Here is a 19,479-nt window from a genome sequence, read left to right as displayed (position 1 = left end):
CAGTTTCCCCGCTAAATCTAGCGGAAAAATGGACGTCACATGACCTAAGTAATAATTTAGTTTCCCCGCTAAATTTAGCGGGAAATTTGATGCAACGGGACCTGACGCCACGGGACCTACACACCAATTCAGTTTCCCCGCTAAATCTAGCGGAAAAATTGACGTTACATGACCTAAGTACTAATTCAGTTTCCCCGCTAAATTTAGCGTTAAATTTGATGCGACGGGACCTGACGCCACGGGACCTACACACCAATTCAGTTTCCCCGCTAAATCTAGCGGAAAAATTGACGTTACATGACCTAAGTACTAATTCAGTTTCCCCGCTAAATTTAGCGTTAAATTTGATGCAACGGGACCTGACGCCACGGGACCTACACACCAATTCAGTTTCCCCGCTAAATCTAGGGGAAAAATTGACGTTACATGACCTAAGTACTAATTCAGTTTCCCCGCTAAATTTAGCGGGAAATTTGATGAAACGGGACCTGACGCCACGGGACCTACACACCAATTCAGTTTCCCCGCTAAATCTAGCGGAAAAATTGACGTTACATGACCTAAGTACTAATTCAGTTTCCCCGCTAAATTTAGCGGGAAATTTGATGAAACGGGACCTGACGCCACGGGACCTACACACCAATTTAGTTTCCCCGCTAAATCTAGCGGAAAAATTGACGTTACATGACCTAAGTACTAATTCAGTTTCCCCGCTAAATTTACCGGGAAATTTGATGAAACGGGACCTGACGCCACGGGACCTACACACCAATTCAGTTTCCCCGCTAAATCTAGCGGAAAAATTGACGTTACATGACCTAAGTACTAATTCAGTTTCCCCGCTAAATTTAGCGGGAAATTTGATGAAACGGGACCTGACGCCACGGGACCTACACACCAATTCAGTTTCCCCGCTAAATCTAGCGGAAAAATTGACGTTACATGACCTAAGTACTAATTCAGTTTCCCCGCTAAATTTAGCGGGAAATTCGATGAAACGGGACCTGACGCCACGGGACCTACACACCAATTCAGTTTCCCCGCTAAATCTAGCGGAAAAATTGACGTCACATGACCTAAGTACTAATTCAGTTTCCCCGCTAAATTTAGCGGGAAATTTGATGCTACGGGACCTGACGCCACGGGACCTACACACCAATTCAGTTTCCCCGCTAAATCTAGCGGAAAAATTGACGTCACATGACCTAAGTACTAATTCAGTTTCCCCGCTAAATTTAGCGGGAAATTTGATGCAACGTGACCTGACGTCACGGGACCTACACACTAATTCAGTTTCCCCGATTAATTTAGTAGAAAATTGACATCACGTGATCCCACATCAACCTCTATGGTTCAAGTCCCTGAAGGTTGTCCTAGAAATCGCCCTTAAGTTCGTCCGTTCATTGAAAAAACTTAGAGGTTGCATAACTCTTTTGGGGATTACAAAATGGCCTTTCAGAGATTAGTTGCGAAGGCGTGGCTATTATACAGGTAGCGGGCCGTAGAGCTAACCGCCAGTTTTGTTCCATGACGTTCAAAATTGCACAAGAAAAAACAAGTAAGAGCTATATTTTGTTTGTATAATATTCCGGTTTACCCAGTGCCGTTCAATAAAAAAAAACAAAAAAAAACGTGCTAACAGTATTTCAGCCGCGTTTTCTGCACCAGTTCTGAAAAAAATCATGCCTACCTGAAACAAATATCTCTAATACACCATTCAGGTTCCTGGAGAGAACGGTGATATTCCGATGGAAATTTATTGACACAACTTTTTGGTCAGCTCAAATAGAAAACAAAACATCCATTTTTTATACATTCACCCAGTACGTCATTTCAGTGTTTTCTCAATTTTTAATATCAACCCAATATCGTACACACACACAAAATTAGATATCCAACCTCTTAAGATGAACATAAATATACTACGAATATAGCTTGTGTAATTATCGCGTTAATTAGGATATGTAAAAAAAAAACAAGCTTGATGCACAAGTACCAGTTTAAGTTGAATCACTGTTGAAAGATGCGCGAGTTGGTTATAATTTATAAATGACAAAAAAAAAAAAAAAAAACACCGCTAAAACACGACAAAGGACAGAGAAGAGAACACATTCTGTGTCACCCTTTTCTGTCCTTTGTGGGTTCCTAGGTTTTTTTTTCCGTAATGCTGAATATTAGTATCCCTTTGATAAAAAAAAAAAACGTACATGGGGTACTTTCTCTCATAGAGCGGCTGGAAGTCGCCTGCATCTTTATAGCTAGACTGAATGCGGAATGAGCTGTGCCGATTTGTCGTAAGCAAAAGTTTATAACGCCATCTTTATCTTACTCGTTTAACAAATTATTTCGTTCATGAAATGTCTTGTGCATTTTACAAAATTATTAAAAAGGACGCAAATCTTCTTGCGTGAATATTACGACAAAAATGATTAAAAACGTATTCAAACTGTCGTAGCGGTTCTTCATCAATGTTGTAGATTTTTAAGAGCCATACGTCATTTTAGCTGTCAAAGTACGACCTATTTTGATACAGAAACACCAGCGAACTGACGTTTTCTGGCAGAAGGCAGCTTCTCTTAGCCGTAACTATATTTCCGGCTGTAGAAAATACGCGCTCGGAGCTCGCGGACGAGGCAGGGATGCACATGTACTTCATCGCAAGTTGCGCGACTGCTGGGAACTTGGACTCGTGGTCTCTCCACCATTTGAGAGCGTCCAAGTTGTGCCCCAGCTGTGGCTCGGACAGGTAAGCTTCGAACTGGGCCGAAAGGTCGCTGGAAGACGACTGGGTGTTAAAGAGTCTGTCGAGCGCAGTTGCTTGCGGTTGACTCGTGCTCGCCCCGTCTTCGCCGACCGAAGGTGTCGTGTCTCTCAACAAGTTCATTATGTTAGTACGGATTTCTTGCCTGGCACTGGGCTCCTCACACTGCAGGTCTTTATACCTGGGATCTAAAAACGAAGCCCTCTGACGTGCGCTCACTGCGCTTTCCCGTGGGTCCCACTCCATGGAAAATGGGCGAACGGTCTCTAACCGAACAACTTCCTTGAACCTTCCTACCAGGGGGTCATCTGTAAATTGGGGCTCGAGTTTCACCATGAGCGCCCTCATCACAGGGCGAACCATGGACACTGGGGATGCGGTGTCGCTGCACAGTACTGTAGTAGCTAAGTGAAGTGGCTCGAGAACGTCACACAGTTCGCGGATGGTGTCCCACTCCTGCTCACATATCTCAAGATTCTGTGCTACTTTCGCTGTTACGACTGTGCGATCAACAAGCACGCTCTCAATTGCTGGTCTATTTTTGATCAGTTTTGTGAGCATTTGGTACGTCGAGTTCCATCTCGTAGGGCAGCTTTGTGTTAAGCGCTCTGGGAGTAATCCAAGCTGCTCCTGCCTTCTACTGAGCCCGTCACTGGCTATTGTTGAGTGCTTGAAGTGAGCCACCAATTTCCCAGCCTTTCTGCAGAGGGATTCAATTTCGTGGATATTCATGCCCTTGTTCACGCTTAGATGAAGACTGTGTGCTGAACAAGTCAAATCCCTCGACTCTAAAAGGCTCGGAAGGCCTTCTACCGCGTTCGTTCCATTGACTGCGTTATCTGTGACTACAGCTGTAACCTTGCAGTCCAGGTTCCAATACGAGATTACTTGTTGCATGCGCATCATAAGGTTTTCTGCTGTGTGTCGCTGATCCATCTCCTCTGTTGCCAATGCAAAGGATTGCGGTTTCCAGTTATAGTTCAAGGTGTGCGCAGTCACTGTAATGTAGGAGTCCTGCGCCCTAGACGTCCAACAGTCAGAGGTGAGTGCTACGGCAGATGCAGAGTTGAGTTGAAACGTCACCTTCTCTTTTAGTTGCTCATGCAGCAGGCTCATACGGCTTTTTAACGTAGTTATCGAAGGTGCTTTGTAACTTGGCTCGACCAGCTCCATAAAGTTCCTGAATCCGGAACTTGTTGTGAATGACAGGGGCAACAGGTTGACAGCTATCATTTTTGCTAGCGCCTGGTCAATCTTCTCCTGCCTCTCTGTGCATCTTGTTCGCTTTCTTCTTGGTTTATGCATGATTGATGACTGAGACGTTGCAGGTCTGGTGTCCTCGGTGCTGCCAGGAGGGTCATCAGTAGTAGACTCGTCGGTGTCTCTCTCATCCAGGGTAGGCTGGCTATAAGAAACAAAGTCAGCATGTCAAGTCGTGCCTGTGTACACAGTTTTGCAAGATCTTTATTTACACAGTGGCATTTTATACTTAATAGAGACAGGTGGGTATTTTAAGCACATTCACTTGAACCTGAATCAGGAATTGACAATTACCTTCTTCTTGGCAATTATGAAGTGAGATCGCATGTCTACTGCCATGTACAGCACTTTTCGAGCAGTTCATTTTTTTAATGCTCAATAACCGAAAATTACTTCGCTTATGGTAATAATAAAAGCAAATTAAAAAAAAAGAATATTCGGCTCAAAATTACAGTACTCGCATGAACACGTCACGTCAAACTTTTTTAAAGTTGTCACCGAGTTGCTTTGGAGTGAACCAAGCGCCGATAGAACCACAGAACCGAAGCTTGACTAAAAAGTCAAGCTTCGAGATGCTCGTAGCTGTCATAAACGCCTCATCGAGAAGTAATTTTGTTTTATGCAAATCTTGTTTTATGACTATCTTGTTTGAATGTTTGTCTCATTTGATAAACTACCAAAAATCTACAAGAAGTGGTGCACACCTATTAATAGTAAACTTAATGCTATCAAAAGTAAGGCCCATATTTAACTACCGATGACGAACAAAACATAGTTAATCAAGAGCCTACTTCAGAAACAACTCAGCTTGCGGATAATAAAAGTTAGTTACACGGCGAAAGTAAAGCAGAGTAGCAAAGAAGGTACGGTTAGAGTTAGTAATCACGTGCGCGGCGAAGCTCCGGCCTACCAGCTGCTTCTCGGCCTCCAGAGGACATTTACTACGCGGTGGGTTCATCGTTGTACAGCGCGGTCTGGCCGTTAATTGTTAGCCAACGCAAGCAGCGTACTCTCCGCGGCATTTCTTCTTCCTTTTCTTGAAGACTAGGTCTTCGTCCGTTAAGAGCCGGCGATCTCGGAAAGCCAAAAATAATTAAGGCAACCATTGTTAAGACTAGCAGATGAAGCTGGCATTCGGCGCCCAAACGCCTGACCCTGACACCACTCTGCACGAGAAGCGGACGATACTAGATATAAAGCCCGCCATCCTTCATGTCCACACTCATTACTTTTTAATGAGAGCTCAGCTCTCTGACATCACCGCATCCTGCGTTCAAGAAGTAGACAGATTTTCTCCCCTCCTCTTTTTATTAGCCCGCCGCGTAGTTTCGCTTATTAAGTATTGCAGCTACTGAGTCTGATCGAGAAATCGATACATTGTTTTTCGACCCGCAATAATAAGCTGTGTCCCGCATAAAGATCGAACTTGCTCCTAATGTGATTCCAGCGCTGGTTAGAAATATTGAAAGTTTGAGGTCATGGCGTTGTCTGAAGCATAAATTACGTTAAACATTTCTTTATGGGCAGTCGCCCACCTATTATTATTCTTCAAACAAAGAAAGGACATCATGGTCTTCACTAACACTTTTTTTTAAAAAAATGTTAGCAAGAAAGTAAATACTGTTTTCTTTCTTTCTCAGACCTTCTCTCACTGAAATAAATGCTGCCAGCGCCAAGAATGCCATTTTATGGTTTAAGCAATACTGGGTGTAGCTGGGCTCGGCCATAAATAAAATTTGATGATCAGTATCATCCTTTCATCTAGATAATGTGATGAGCTGAAATTTTCAAACTTTTGCATTTTATCACCACCAGTTGGTCACTCTCGCGGACCTTCGGCTTTATGCGGTGCGTAGGTTAATATACTGCGCGCCCGAAACCGGTTAGTCATTTATTAGCAGTTTCTTTTTAACGCTACTGATTCGACGTGTCGCATTTCATGAGAACCTAAAAGATGCACCTCGAAACAATATACAATTGTGTTCACAAGTAATGTTTTGTTACTTACCATTGACGTTTTGTTGTTGTTTTTTGAAGTCCATGCTCCTTGGACAGGTGCGTTGCGACGGACGACGTAGACATGTTAGTTTGAAAAATCTCGTCACAAATATTGCACTGCGCCGTTGTGCCGTCCAAAGATCTTGTCGCGTGTTGCCATATCCAGCTTCGCAATTTGCCCATCACTACCAGGGACCGAGCTTGGTTTTTGGTCAGAGCGAAAATTCAAACTCGATGTCTCAAAACGAGCTGGAATGCCAATGGCAGGTGATGTCTGTCTGACAACGCCACCGAAGAACCGGCGTTCGTCTGCTAACAGGACTGAAGAGCGGGGGTTCGTCTGGTAATACGAGCAAAAAAATTGGGCTTTGTCTGCTAAAGCGGGCAAAAAAACGGAGGTTTGTCTAATAACGCGAATACACTGATCTCTATGACAATTGCTGGATCGCGTTTGCCCGCTCCGCGAATGCGGTCACTGGCGGCCATCTTTAGGTAGAGTTATATCACCTCTAGCCAATGTAAGCTGCTGCAGCCGCTATCATCCATCCATGGCAGATAGCGTTTTGGCAGGTGGGTTGGCAGGCTGCGGTCAAAATAGCGTGGGTGATATTGCGTGCTTGATTAAAATTATTTGACGAAACATGTTTTTGAAACCCGGCGTGAACAGTAGTCCGGTTTTTGAGGACCTGGTAAAAGTTTCACGAAATCGCAGCACCGGGAGAAAAGCAGCACAGCACGTATCGAAAGTCGCATCGAAAGAAGCATCGAAAGCAGACGACGGTACGGAGTCTGCTTTTGATGCGAGCTGCGCTGCTTTCCCCCGGTGCTGCGCTTTCGTAGAACTTTTGCCGGGTCCTCAAAGATGAGGCTACCATTCACGCCGGGTTTCAAGAATCTGCTTCGTCGAACAACTTCAATCAAGCACGAAATGTCACCCACGGTACCGTGTACTAGATCTACGGCTATTTTATGGCAGACTGCCGCCATTGCGCTGTCCGCCATATTACTATGATGGCTAGAGATGATATAACTCTACCTAAAGATGGCCGCCAGTGACCGCATTCCGGTCCATAGGAGGAGCTGGTCAAACGCGATCCAGCAAATAGACATAGAGATCAGTGCGCGAATAAAATGCGGGGGTTTGTCTGCTAACGCGAGCGAAAAACGGGAGTTCGTCTGCTAACAATAGCGAATAACGTGCATTCGTCTGCTCGAGCGAAGAGCAACACTTCGTCTGGTAATGCGGAGGAAAAATAAAAAAAAAAACGGAGTTTTTGTTTTGTTAAAGCGACAAAAAAAAATAACTGGGGTTCGTCTGCTAACGCAAAGAAAAAAAATGGAGGTTTGTTTGCGAACGCGAGCAAATAAACGGAAGTTCGTCTGCTGACGCGGCAGACCGGACGCTCGTCAACTAACACTGCTAAGAACTGGCGGGGATTTGTCTGCATCAATGCATATTTCGCAAACGAAAACAAAATAAAAATAAGTGAGAAGCTCTTACACGTAATGGGCTAAGTGAATTGGAGAAAAATAGTCTTTTATAAATTTAATTTTGCAGGTGATCCGATCGAACAAAAGCACGACCTCTGAACATAGGCGATTTTGCTGGCAAGCGGTCGACAATCAATACTCCCCTTGGAAATGTATAGTCATTTTGCGGCCGTAAATAATCTAGTCGCAACCATAGAAAAAAACGAATTGAAACAAGCACGTCTGCTGCCATGTCAAGTGTACGGTTTACTACGGTTAATAAAATGCCATTTTGTCGAAGCACGTTTTAGGGAACGGGCACGTTTTAACGAAGCACAGTTTAGAGAAAGCAGAGTCTCGGTTTAGACAAATGCCGTTTATAAAAAAGGGGACGCTATTTAAAAAAGGGTTTTCTACTTCGCGCGTGTATCACTGGTGCTCGTGTTAACCCAAGCCCCCCGCTGCGCTCCCGCCGCTTCGCGGCGGCAGTCTGCGGCGGCTCACTACAAAAATCTTAACTCAGCTGACTTATCCGAACACGCCACTTCGCGACGGCCGAATCCGCTAAAAGGGGGCTCATCGACATTTTCTCTAAACTGGGTTTCTCTATAAACAAATTTGATAAACTGGGGTCGGTAAAAGGATATTCACTAAAACGAGCTTCTCTAAGCCGAACAATCAATCGCGAACAATCAATCGCCGGATTTTCTTTTTTTCTTCTTTTTATTAAGGCTTTTATTAAATTCACTTGTGTGGTAAAAAGAAATGACTTCGCGATTTAATAAAAACCAAAATATTTAGTGTCATCCAAAATCGTTTTTAAGGATACAAAAACCACCGATGTCGCGTTTGTATTATCAGTGTCGTGCAGGTACCACAATCCACATGTCGGTGAGTATTTCAGAAGGAACTTCTTCACGAAAAAATTCTTACACGTAAATTCCCCACGGAATAATAAAATATGGTAGATGTGCCGAAAACTTTCGTTCATCACAACGCTGTAACGTTTAGTCCAATGGCCAGCCGAATGATAAGCAGCACGCCAGTTGTACTGCTTATGTGAAGATATGTCGATGACGATCGATTCTTATTGCGCCGATCCTGAGTCCTACGTTGATCTGATATTTAAAGGATGTTGCCTTGATTTAGTGCCGATATGTTGTTGATGAATAAATGATTTTAATGTCGTGATCTGTTTTCCCGCCAAATTTAGCGGGGAAACTGAATTGGCGCATAGCTCACGTGACGTCGATCTTTCCGCCAAATTTAGTGTGGATACTGATTTAGCCAAATTTAGCGGGGACCTTAATATCCTGTAAGTCCCATGACGTCAGGTCACACGACATTAATATGTCCGCCAAATTTAGCGGGGAAACTGAATTGATGCATAGGTCACGCGATGACAATTTTTCCGATAAATTTAGCTGGGAACCTGAATTTCTCTGCAGGTCACGTGATTTCATGTCATGTGACATTAATTTTTCCACCAAATTTAGCGGGGAAACAGAATTAGTGCAAAAATCACGGGACGTCAATTTTTCCGCCAAATTTAGCGGGGGACCTGAATATTCTTTAAGTCTCGTGACGTCAGGTCACGTGACGTTAATTTTTCCGCCATATTTAGCGGGGAAACAGAATTAGTGCAAAGGTCACGGGTCGTAAATTTTTCCGCCAAATTTAGCGGGGGACCTGAATATTTTGTAAGTCCCGTGACGTCAGGTCACGTGACGTTAATTTTTCCGCCATATTTAGCGGGGAAACTGAATTTGGGCATACGTAACGTGATGTCTATTTTCCGATAAATTTAACGAGGAACCTGAAATAACGCATAGGTCACTTGACGTAAAGCATTCCGCTAAATTTAGTGGGGAACCTGAATTCTTAGGTCCCGTGATGTCAGGTCACATACATTAAGTTTTCCGTCAAACTTAGCGGGGAAGCTTTATTTTTGTTTATGCTCACGCCATTGAGAAACCGGGAGACGGACCACTCCGGTGTAAAAGTTTTTCTTTTTTTTTCACCGGGGACCAAGATTAAGCTTTTGAGTACTGACCTGAGAACAACCAGCCTGTCCGAAATGCAACACTTATTTTCTCCTTTTAGTCCCGTTGATTTTCACAATAGGTATCCTACTGTGAAGACAGGGAAACCCTCAAAGCGTAAAGCTAATTTGATAAATAATTGTAATGACTGAATAATCTTGATTCCACTACTGAACATTGAATAATTGAATGTTCTGATATTTACAGAACCGAATAACTGAGAAGTTTATTCGGTTATTCGAATATCCGGTTATCCGGTTTTCAACTTCGAATAATTCGTTAATTCGAATAACCGGATAACCGGTTATCTTCAAAACCGGTTTCACCTGCTGGCACTACTTATAACCAACCATTTGCCCTTGTGGAACTGATGATTGCCCTTGACAAGGGAAAGAACTCGTCCCCGGGACCAGACCTTATTCATTACACTATGCTTCAGCATTTACATCCTGCAACATTAGATACCATCCTATTGTTTTTTAACTCTGTATGGAGCAGTGAAACTTATCCCATTTTCTGGAAAAGGGCAATTGTGATTCCTTTGCTAAAGCTTGGAAAAGATCCATCATTACCTTCCAGCTACAGACCAATCGCACTCACCAGTTCCCTGGGAAAAACGTTTGAACGAATGGTGACCTCTAGATTGATGTATTTTTTAGAGCAGGAAAACTTTTTCGACAAATTTCAATGTGGGTATAGGACAGGGCGATCAACTGTTGATCACCTTGTTCGCCTAGAAAAAACAGTCAGGGATGCCTTTGTTAATAGACAACATTGTCTATCTGTGTTTTTCGATATTGAGAAGGCATATGATAAAAGATGGCGGTACGTAATTTTAAGTGATTTAGTTTCAGCTGGAATTCGTGGGAAAATGCTAGCTCTTATCAAGAGCTTCCTCGATGAGCGCTCGTTCCAGGTGAGGTTGGGCACGTCACTTTCTGAAACGTTTGTCCAGGAGAATAGTGCTCCCTAAGGGTCGGTGCTGAGTGTTATTTTGTTTCTGATCAAAATGAACTCTCTTAGACAGGTTCTTCCCCGATCTCTCTCCTATGCACTTTATGTTGATGATGTGCAAATATCCTGCTCTTCGTGTAATTCAGCTATCTGTGAACGCCAGGTTCAACTAGGTATTAATAGAATGACACGTTGGGCAGATGAGAAGGGTTTCCGATTTTCAGCAGAAAAAACAGTCTGTGTTCTGTTTTCTCTTCGAAGGGGTATCATTACAGAACCCACTCTAACTTTGGGAGGTCAGGCCCTAAACGTACATCCTGAGCATAAATTTTTAGGGGTTATTTTTGATAAGAAACTTAGCTTGCGTAGTCACATCTTGCAACTAAAAAAGAAATGCCTGTTAGCATTAAATATTTTAAAAGTTCTTTCGCACAAGTCCTGGGGTAGTGACAGAAGGTGCCTGCTGCGTTTGTATCAGTGCCTTGTTCGATCGAAATTAGATTACGGTTGCATGGTGTACGGCTCGGCACGGCCATCTCTTCTTCGGATCTTGGATCCTGTCCACCACCTGAGACTACGACTTGCAACGGGGGCTTTCCGGACCTCTCCAGTTTCCAGTCTCTACGCTGAATCTAATGAATACTCACTCGGAAAAAAACGTCTGTTCTTGGGCTTTCAATATCATTTAAGAGTTCGCCCTATGCCCCGACATCCTGCACTTGAAGTGTTTCTGGACACGCGGTATGAAAGGACGTACGAGAACAAACCTTCTGTTATACCTCCTTTTCCTCTGCGCCTTAATCCGAGGCCAAGAATTTTGCAATAGACTTATCGAGCCCGGTAGCAGTGTTGCCCAGCCCAGTTGCACCCTGGAACATCACACCTATTCCGATTAATTTTTCGCTTTCCAAGTATGACAAGAATGTACCAGCAGAAGATCTTAGGCAAGAGTTCTTCCAAATCTCTGAAAACTACAAAAACTTTGTACAGTTTTACACGGATGGAAAGAAGGGGTTGGTGATGATTGGGGTTTAATGGCGCAAGAGCGACTTTGGCTATATTGCGCCAGACAAAATTACTTAAAACGGCTATACTAGGAAAGAGATAGAGTTTTCATGGTAAAAGTTACAGCTGATGTATATATCCGGTCTTTTTAAGATAGTCAATAACACGGTTAAGTGGCACTAAAGGATGATCACCAAGCAAAAACATAGGATGAAATGGAAGGTGACCTCTAAAAAGCTCAGGAAAACTTTGTCGGCGATGTCGGTGATGAAATCTACAATGCCATAAAATGTGCAAAACTGTCAGTACTTCTCCACAATGAGCACAGAGCTTTTCGTCTTCGCCACAAAGAAGATGTAGATGAGTCAGACGTGAATGGCCAATCCTCAGGCGGCATAATAGAACCTCCAGTCGACGTTCCTTAAGGAATGAGCTCTCCCACAGAGCCAAGATGGGCTTAATGACATGAAGTTTATTGTTACTCTCCGCGTCCCACTCCGACTGCCATGCCTTCAAAAGTGATTTCTTCCAAAGGGGCCTAAGGTCCTGATAGGGTAACCCAAGAGATGTTGCCGAGTCCTTTGCACCTGCAGCCAGTTTATCTGCTTGCTCATTCCCTGGAATTCCAACATGACTGGGCACCCAGCAGAATATTATGGTGTGTCCGAGTTTGAGAGCCCGGTTTATTTTGGACCGTATATGTAGTACAAGAAGATTCTTTGTGGGAAGTCTAGAAGAGACAGCCTGTATCACGCTTTGTGAATCGACAAAAAGGATAGCCTTTAATATTTTGTTACTCATGATATGTTCAATGGCTAGAGAGACACCATAAAGCTCTGCAGAGAAAATGCTTGCCTTACCATCCATTCGTAAAGCTTTCTCAAAGGAACTAGAATATACGGCACAACCAACAAAAGATGAAGATTTCGACCCATCAGTATAGAATTCAGTATAATCTCTATATGTCTCCTGCATCGACTGAAACTCCTGCTGCAGGACTTGAGGGGAAATAGCCCGTTTATCATACTTTGTGAGCGACCAGTCGCAGAAAATCGGCAATTCGTCCCACGGAGAAACTTTTTCTTTGTGCTTTAGTATGACAGCATCATTCAGTGGAAACTGGAGGGAGGCACAAAGGCTTTGAATGCGGAAGTTAATAGGACGCACGATACGTGGCTTGTTTTCAAAAAGTTGAGAGAATCGACAGGTACGGATGCTAGTGTAGGATGGATGTTGCGGGTCAGAATAGACCCTGCAAGCATAAGAAAGGCTAAGGTACTGTCTACGCTTCTCGAGAGACATCTGAAAGGTTTCTGCATATAAACTCAACACAGGTGATGTGCGAAAAGCACCTGTAGCCGGTCGGAGCCCCAGGTGATGAACCGGATCCAGCATCTTTAGTGTAGATGGACGTGCAGATCCATACACAATTGCACCATAGTCGAGGCGAGACCGAACTAAGGAATTATAGAGTCGCAGGAGGCAGCGCCTGTCGGACCCCCACGAGTTGTGGGACAACACCTTGAGAATGTTTGATGATTTTAAGCATATGCGCTTCAATTCTTTCAAACGAGGTACAAAAGTGAGCTTCTTGTCAAGGATTATGCCCAGAAATTTGTGTTCCTGGCGAACAGGTATGTCAATGTGGTTTAAATGCAAAGAAGGATCAAGGGACAATTTCCGGCGAAGCGAAAAGGGAACGCAGACAGTTTTTTTCGGGAGAAAAAGTGAAACCGTTTTCATCTGCCCATTTGCTCATCGTATTGACTGTAAGTTGTAGTTGTCGTTCACAGCTAGAGAGGTTGCAAGAAGAAACGGAGATCTGCACATCATCCACATACAATGAGTAAAACACAGACGGTGGAATTACACTTGCAAGACTGTTAATTTTTACAGCAAACAGAGTAACACTTAAAACTCCTCCCTGAGGAACTCCATTTTCCTGGGGGAACACATCGGATAGTGTAGAACCCAAGCGGACCTGAAAAGTCCGGTCGCTTAAAAAATTCTGTATACACTGGAGCATGCGGCCTCGTACCCCATAGTTGTGTAGATCCCGAAGAATCCCATACCTTCATGTGGTATCATAGGCCTTTTGCAGGTCGAAGAATACCGAGACACAATGCTGCCGATGTACAAATGCCTCACGGATAAAAGTCTCCAAACGAACCAAATGGTCTGTGGCTGATCGTCCCTCCCGAAATCCACACTGATTAATGTCCAAAATATTTTCTTCCTCCAGAAAATACACCAGACGCCGGTTGATGAGCCTTTCATAAGTCTTACCAAGACAACTAGTGAGCGCAATGGGACGGTAACTCGCTGGAAGAGAGGGGTCTTTACCAGGCTTCAGAAGAGGAATGATGTAGGCGCTTTTCCAGCATCGAGGGAAAGCAGCTACTTTCCATAGATGATTAAAAAACATAAGCAAATGACTTAATTATGTTGGGGACAAGTGCCTCAGCATTTCGTAATGAATCCTGTCTGGGCCTGGTGCAGGCTGCTTTTTTACACCCAGCGCCACTTCCAGTTCGCACATACTGAACGGTCTATTGTAAGCTGCCCGGTCATATCGTGACATCGAGATTGATTGCTTTTCAGCAGTAGACTGAAACTTCTGAAACTTTACACTAAAGTGGGAAGAACTAGATATATGTTGGAAGTGCATACCAAGAACATTTGCCTGATCTTTGAGAGATACGGCAGGCAAGGGAAAAAGAGGGATTCGGAAAGGTTGATAGTCGCCTCGGACTTTTCGCAGGCGGTCCCACACTTCCTTCGCTGGAACAAGGCTATTTATAGAAGAGGCATATTTGGTCCATGAGACCCTCTTAGCCTGTTTTCGTGTCCAATTCGCCTTAGCCCTACTTTTCTTGAATGCAATTAGGTTTTGATTGGTAGGGTACCTACGAAAAACTCCCCAGGCTTTATTCTGGTCCTTGCGAGTGGTTGTGCACTCCTTAGTCCACCACGGTTTGCATCTCTTAGGAAGATGTCCCGATGTTTGAGGAATAGAATTCGAAGCTGCACTACTTATACATTCAGTGACATAAACTGTCGCATTGTCGGGGCTCATAGTATGAAGCAAAGATGGATCAATCACAGCCTCTAATTCAAAAATAGACCAATCGGCATTCTCTAACTTCCACCTGGGAAGGCGAGTAGGAATCAATGGAATTGGTTTAACGCTTTCTAAAATAATGGGAAAATGATCGCTGCCAAAAGGGTTGTTTAAAACGTTCCATGAAAAACATGGGAGTAACGATGGTGATGACAGGGACAAATCAATAGCTGTAAAAGTGTTATGGGCGGCACTAAAAAACGTTGCTTCTTTTTGGTTTAAAAGACATAACCCGGATGATAATAAAAGTCGCTCAATGACTCCACCACGAGAGTCCTGTCGAGGACAACCCCACAAGGGGTGGTGGGAATTAAAATCGCCAAGAATTAAAAAGGGCTCGGGTAGATGGCCGACGAGTCCCTGAAGTTCTTGCAAATGCAGCGGAGTGTTGGGAGGCAAGTAGAGTGATACAAGGGTAATGAGGCGGTCCAGAAGAATTCGAACTGCAACTGCCTCAAGGGGAGTCTGTAGAGGGACTGGAGCACAGGCAACTCCACTCTGCACTACCACTGCTACACCACCTGAAGGGTTTGATGAAATGCGGTCCTTTCGGAAAACCTGATGACGACGTAACACTTTTGTGTGGGTGTCACTCAGATAAGTCTCCTGTAGGCATAAGGCCACAGGACGGAGCTCATCAAGAAAAAAATGTATGTCATCAATGTTACGAAAAAGGCCGCGACAATTCCACTGCATAATGCTAAAATTGTGGACCATTGTAACGTTTATAATAAAAAATAAAATTAAAATTAACTCAAGAGTAAGCAAATTTTTTTACGACTTAAAATCTATCGTTACACGCGGAGCATTTTTCTTTTTGGAGGTGTTATTCGGCCTGCCCGTGGTGCCACCGGAGGCCGGAAGTAGAGATTCAGAGCTCGAGTGGGGTCTGTCCTCGTCGGACCTTGACCCACTCTCGTCCATTGGCTCAGCTGGAGCCAAAAGGGGCTCCTCCTTGGAGGCCTATAACCTCGACGGCTCCCCCGGTTTCCGAGATCCACCAGGGGCAGAGGGACCAAGTCCCCGACCTCGTGGTGGCTGGAACGGAGAAGCAGGGGGTGCAGAACCCTGTGCAGGGGACGCAGACCCCTGTGCTCGGGTGGATCCCGACGGACCGGCATCCACCCTGTCATCTCGAGGTAGAGCAGTGTGCACTGCTCCAGAGGTGCCTTTCTTCTGCGACGGGGTGGTCTCCGTCTGCTCGGATGATAAATCCGAACCTTTTGCACGGCTGGGGAGGGCACCTGCCCGGGCAGCTGAGATAGCGCGCCCTGGGAGTTGCACCTTTAGTTTGGGACCAGAGGACTTAAGTGGTTGAGCAAGTTCCCCATAAGACACTTGCGTTCCCACAGACGCCATAGGTGGTGCAGGTCCCCGGCGCACCACCTCGGCAAAAGAGCCTCTCTGAAAACCCAAGAGGCGACGTTTTGCTTCGGGATAAGAGATGTTTTCCTTCACCTTCAGCGTCAGAATTTCCTTTTCTCTTTTGAAATGTTCACATGACCTAGAATACGCAGGGTGCTTGCCTTTACAATTTACACATTTCATGTCTTCATGACAGTCGTCAGCGTTGTGCTCGGAGCTACCACACCTGGCACATGTCTCACGGCCACGGCATGACCGCGAGCCGTGCCCAAAGCGCTGACAACGGAAGCAACGGACAGGGTTAGGTATGTAAGGCCGGACCCTACAATTCAAGTACCCCGCTTTCACGGAAGAAGGCAGGCTGTTGAGCTCAAAGGTAAGGACCAAGTGTCGCGTAGGAAGTTCTTTGTCATCCCTACGGATGGTGATGCGCTTTACAGCAACAACACCCTGGCTGCGCATGCCTTCAAGAATCTCTTCCTCCTGACTCTCCATCAGGTCATCCTCAGATATAACACCACGAATGGTGTTGAGCGTACGGTGTGCAGAGACGCTTACTTTCCTGTCAAGGATATGGTTGAGGCAGAGCAACGCTGCTGCCTGATTTTTCTCAAATACTTCTACCAAAAGGTCTCCAGAAAAAGTCTTTTTTGCATTAAACTTTTCCCCTACCAAGTCTTTTAAGACCTTAGCCACAAGGAAAGGGGAGAGTTTCGACATCGATTTCGTCTCAACTTCGGAATGTATAATGAAAAACTTAGTGACGTAGTCAGTGTTGTTCTTGTCCAAAGGTGGTAGATATGCATCGGTGCGGACCCTTTTGGGGGCCCGATCAGAAGGTTTAAGCTTGGAACCCATATGAAGGGGGAGGGTTTTCGGAAACTGTGGTGCACCGCCCACCACCGAGCCCAACAAGGGAATAGGTAACGCTCCATAACAAGAAGGGCTTGGCTGAAGACGTTACTCTATTAGTGCTGCCCAGTCTCTATAACCAAGTGTGGTTCAAGACAAGAGAATCTATTGCCACCAAGGTTAGCCCTTGCCGCCAAAGGAGTTGAAAAGGAAAGAAGAGAAATGAGAAGAGTGAAAAGAAGGAGAAGACAAAGGTGAAAGAAGGGAGGGGATAGTAGAAGGAGTGGCGACTAGACTGAATCATCCTGGCCGGGCCTTACCAGGACTCCCGTCTATGAGAAGCAGGGGCCGAAGTGGTGTATTGCCTCGCCCGGGGGGCCCCGAAGGGTCCAAACCTACCCCGGGCTCGGCTCAACCACCAGGATGCCCTTTTCCCCAGACACGGGAAAGCCACGCACAGCCAGACGTGGGCGGGCGAACCCGCATGGCTCGGGGTCCGTGGAGACGCCGCTCTCCAAACACCTGCTTTCACAGGTGCCCCCTGCGGGGATGGAAAGAAGAGGAGCAACAGTGTAGGATGTGCTGTAGTCGGGCCGTCGCGCAGTATTGTAACGCAGCTCAGCAGCCAAGCCACCATCTTTTCTGCAGAGTCATATGCCCTACCGGTAGCTGTGGACACTATCATCAAAAGAAATATCAAGGCTGCCATAATTTTCTCAGATTCTCTCAGTGCACTCCGTGCACTTGCATCCCTAGATAGATCAAAAGATGCTTTTATTCTGCAAATACTTAACAAAATTGTAGCTGCCACAAACTCCAGCATCACCATTAATTTCTGTTGGGTCCCTGGCCACGTCGGTATAGTCGAAAATGAGGAGGCCGATAAAGCCGCCAGAACATGTCAGGACCTGGACACAGACGTTACCTGCATCCCATACCTGGATTCCAGGGCATCATTGAAAAAGTCAATTAAAAAGAAGTGGCAGGAGGAATGGGACACTGAAGTCCATAATAAGCTCCATTGCGTTGAACCTCTTCTTTCTGAGTGGGCCAGTTGCCGACATAACGAGCGCTTTTATGTAGTTGTTCTCTGTCGCCTGAGAATTGGTCACACTCAACTCACACATGGCTTCCTTCTTCGAGCTGAGGATGCTCCAATGTGTGAAGAATGTGATGAAACACTCTCCGTCTTGCACATTCTCATTCAATGTCCGAAATATCATGAGGAGCGTCGCACCAACTTTTCACGGTTTTTTAAAGAACAGATCCCATTCCACCCAGCCCTTTTGCTGGGAGAGGAGCCTCTTGTTCCTCATATCCAAGTTTTTAACTTCCTAAACAGCATTGGCCTATTACAGCACATTTAAGTCAGTGAATTTTCTTTGTATTGTCTGCATTTCATGAAAGATTTTAAAATCTCATATCATGCCTCATCTTTAACTAAATAGCACCGCAGTTTTTTTCTTCTACCATTGTTCTGGTGCACTATGGCCTTAGCAGCCGCTGCGCCATTAAAACCCAAAATCAATCAGTCAATCAACCCACCATCGACGCAAGGAAACAGATGGATCATTGTTGCCACAGATTATCTCACACGGTACGCCGAAACGAAAGCCCTTCCTGCAGGGACTGCTGTGGAAGTCGCCAAGTTCTTTATCGAGTCCATCGTCCTCCGACACGGCGCTCCCGAAGTTTTGATCTCAGACCATGGATCATCGTTCATGGCCCAGCTGCCGCAAGAAATCCTTCGTCTCAGCCACACCAGCCATCGGCGCACAACGGCGTACCACCCGCAGACCAACGGGCTGACGGAGAGACTCAACAAGACCATCACCGACATGATATCCATGTACGTCGACGTGGAGCACAAGATATGGGACGAGGTGTTGCCGTACGTCACATTTGCCTACAACACGGCCGTGCAAGAGACCACCGGGGTGACACCCTTCCAACTGGTTCATGGTCGCAAAGTAACGACAATGCTGGGCGCGATGTTACCCCACGAACCGGCTGTCGACGGAAGCGACGACGCCCAGGTGGTTGCCCAACTGGCAGAAGTCCGCCAGCTCGCCAGACACCGTATTCAAGCCCAACAACGTGTCGACACTGGCCGCTACAACCTTCGTCGTCGGGGCGTCCACTTCCAGCCCGGATATAGGGTGTGGGTGTGGACACCGATCCGCCGCCTTGGTCTCAGTGAGAAACTCCTAAAGCGCTACTTCGGACCCTGCAAAGTACTTCGTCGACTCGGGGATCGGAACTACGAGGTGATGCCTGACGGAACAACGACTTCACCACGCCGCGCTCCACGACAGGAGGTCGTCCACGTCCGGAAGTCGTCCACGTCGTGCGCCTCAAGCCGTACTACGCGCGATAAGACTGCGAACTGTGATCTTGTGCACCACTTGATAGGATTGTGTTTCGCGAGCCTCCGTATGTTCCCATTCTTTTGATTGTTTTGCTCTGTTTTGTTGCCGTTTACGTTTACGATGCCTTTTCAAAGGGGGGAGTAATGCCACGCTTGTCGGCGAGCGACCGCGCGCGTGGCCGAGGGGTTACCGCGCTTGACTGTCGCGCGGAAAGTCTGGGTTCGATTCCCGTCAGTGGAATGCTCTTTTATTTGTTCTTTCAACATTGCGTTCTCGTGAGTT

At 45.6% G+C, this 19,479-nt stretch overlaps 1 protein-coding gene across 1 annotated transcript; it reads right to left on the bottom strand.

Moving 5' to 3' along the window:
- Positions 1–2,472: 2,472 nt before the first annotated feature.
- LOC120839112 (E3 SUMO-protein ligase ZBED1-like) lies at positions 2,473–3,994 on the bottom strand. The gene has a single exon (XM_040209340.3). It carries the CDS (start codon positions 3,992–3,994, stop codon positions 2,501–2,503), a length of 1,494 nt encoding a protein of 497 aa, XP_040065274.1. The 3' UTR covers positions 2,473–2,500.
- Between the last annotated feature and the right edge of the window lie 15,485 nt (positions 3,995–19,479).

The sequence above is a fragment of the Ixodes scapularis genome, unplaced genomic scaffold (assembly GCF_016920785.2).
Source record: "Ixodes scapularis isolate PalLabHiFi unplaced genomic scaffold, ASM1692078v2 PGA_scaffold41__6_contigs__length_2269736, whole genome shotgun sequence".
In the NCBI taxonomy this organism is placed as follows: Eukaryota; Metazoa; Arthropoda; class Arachnida; order Ixodida; family Ixodidae; genus Ixodes; species Ixodes scapularis.
This window is presented reverse-complemented; position numbering and strand designations above follow the sequence as displayed.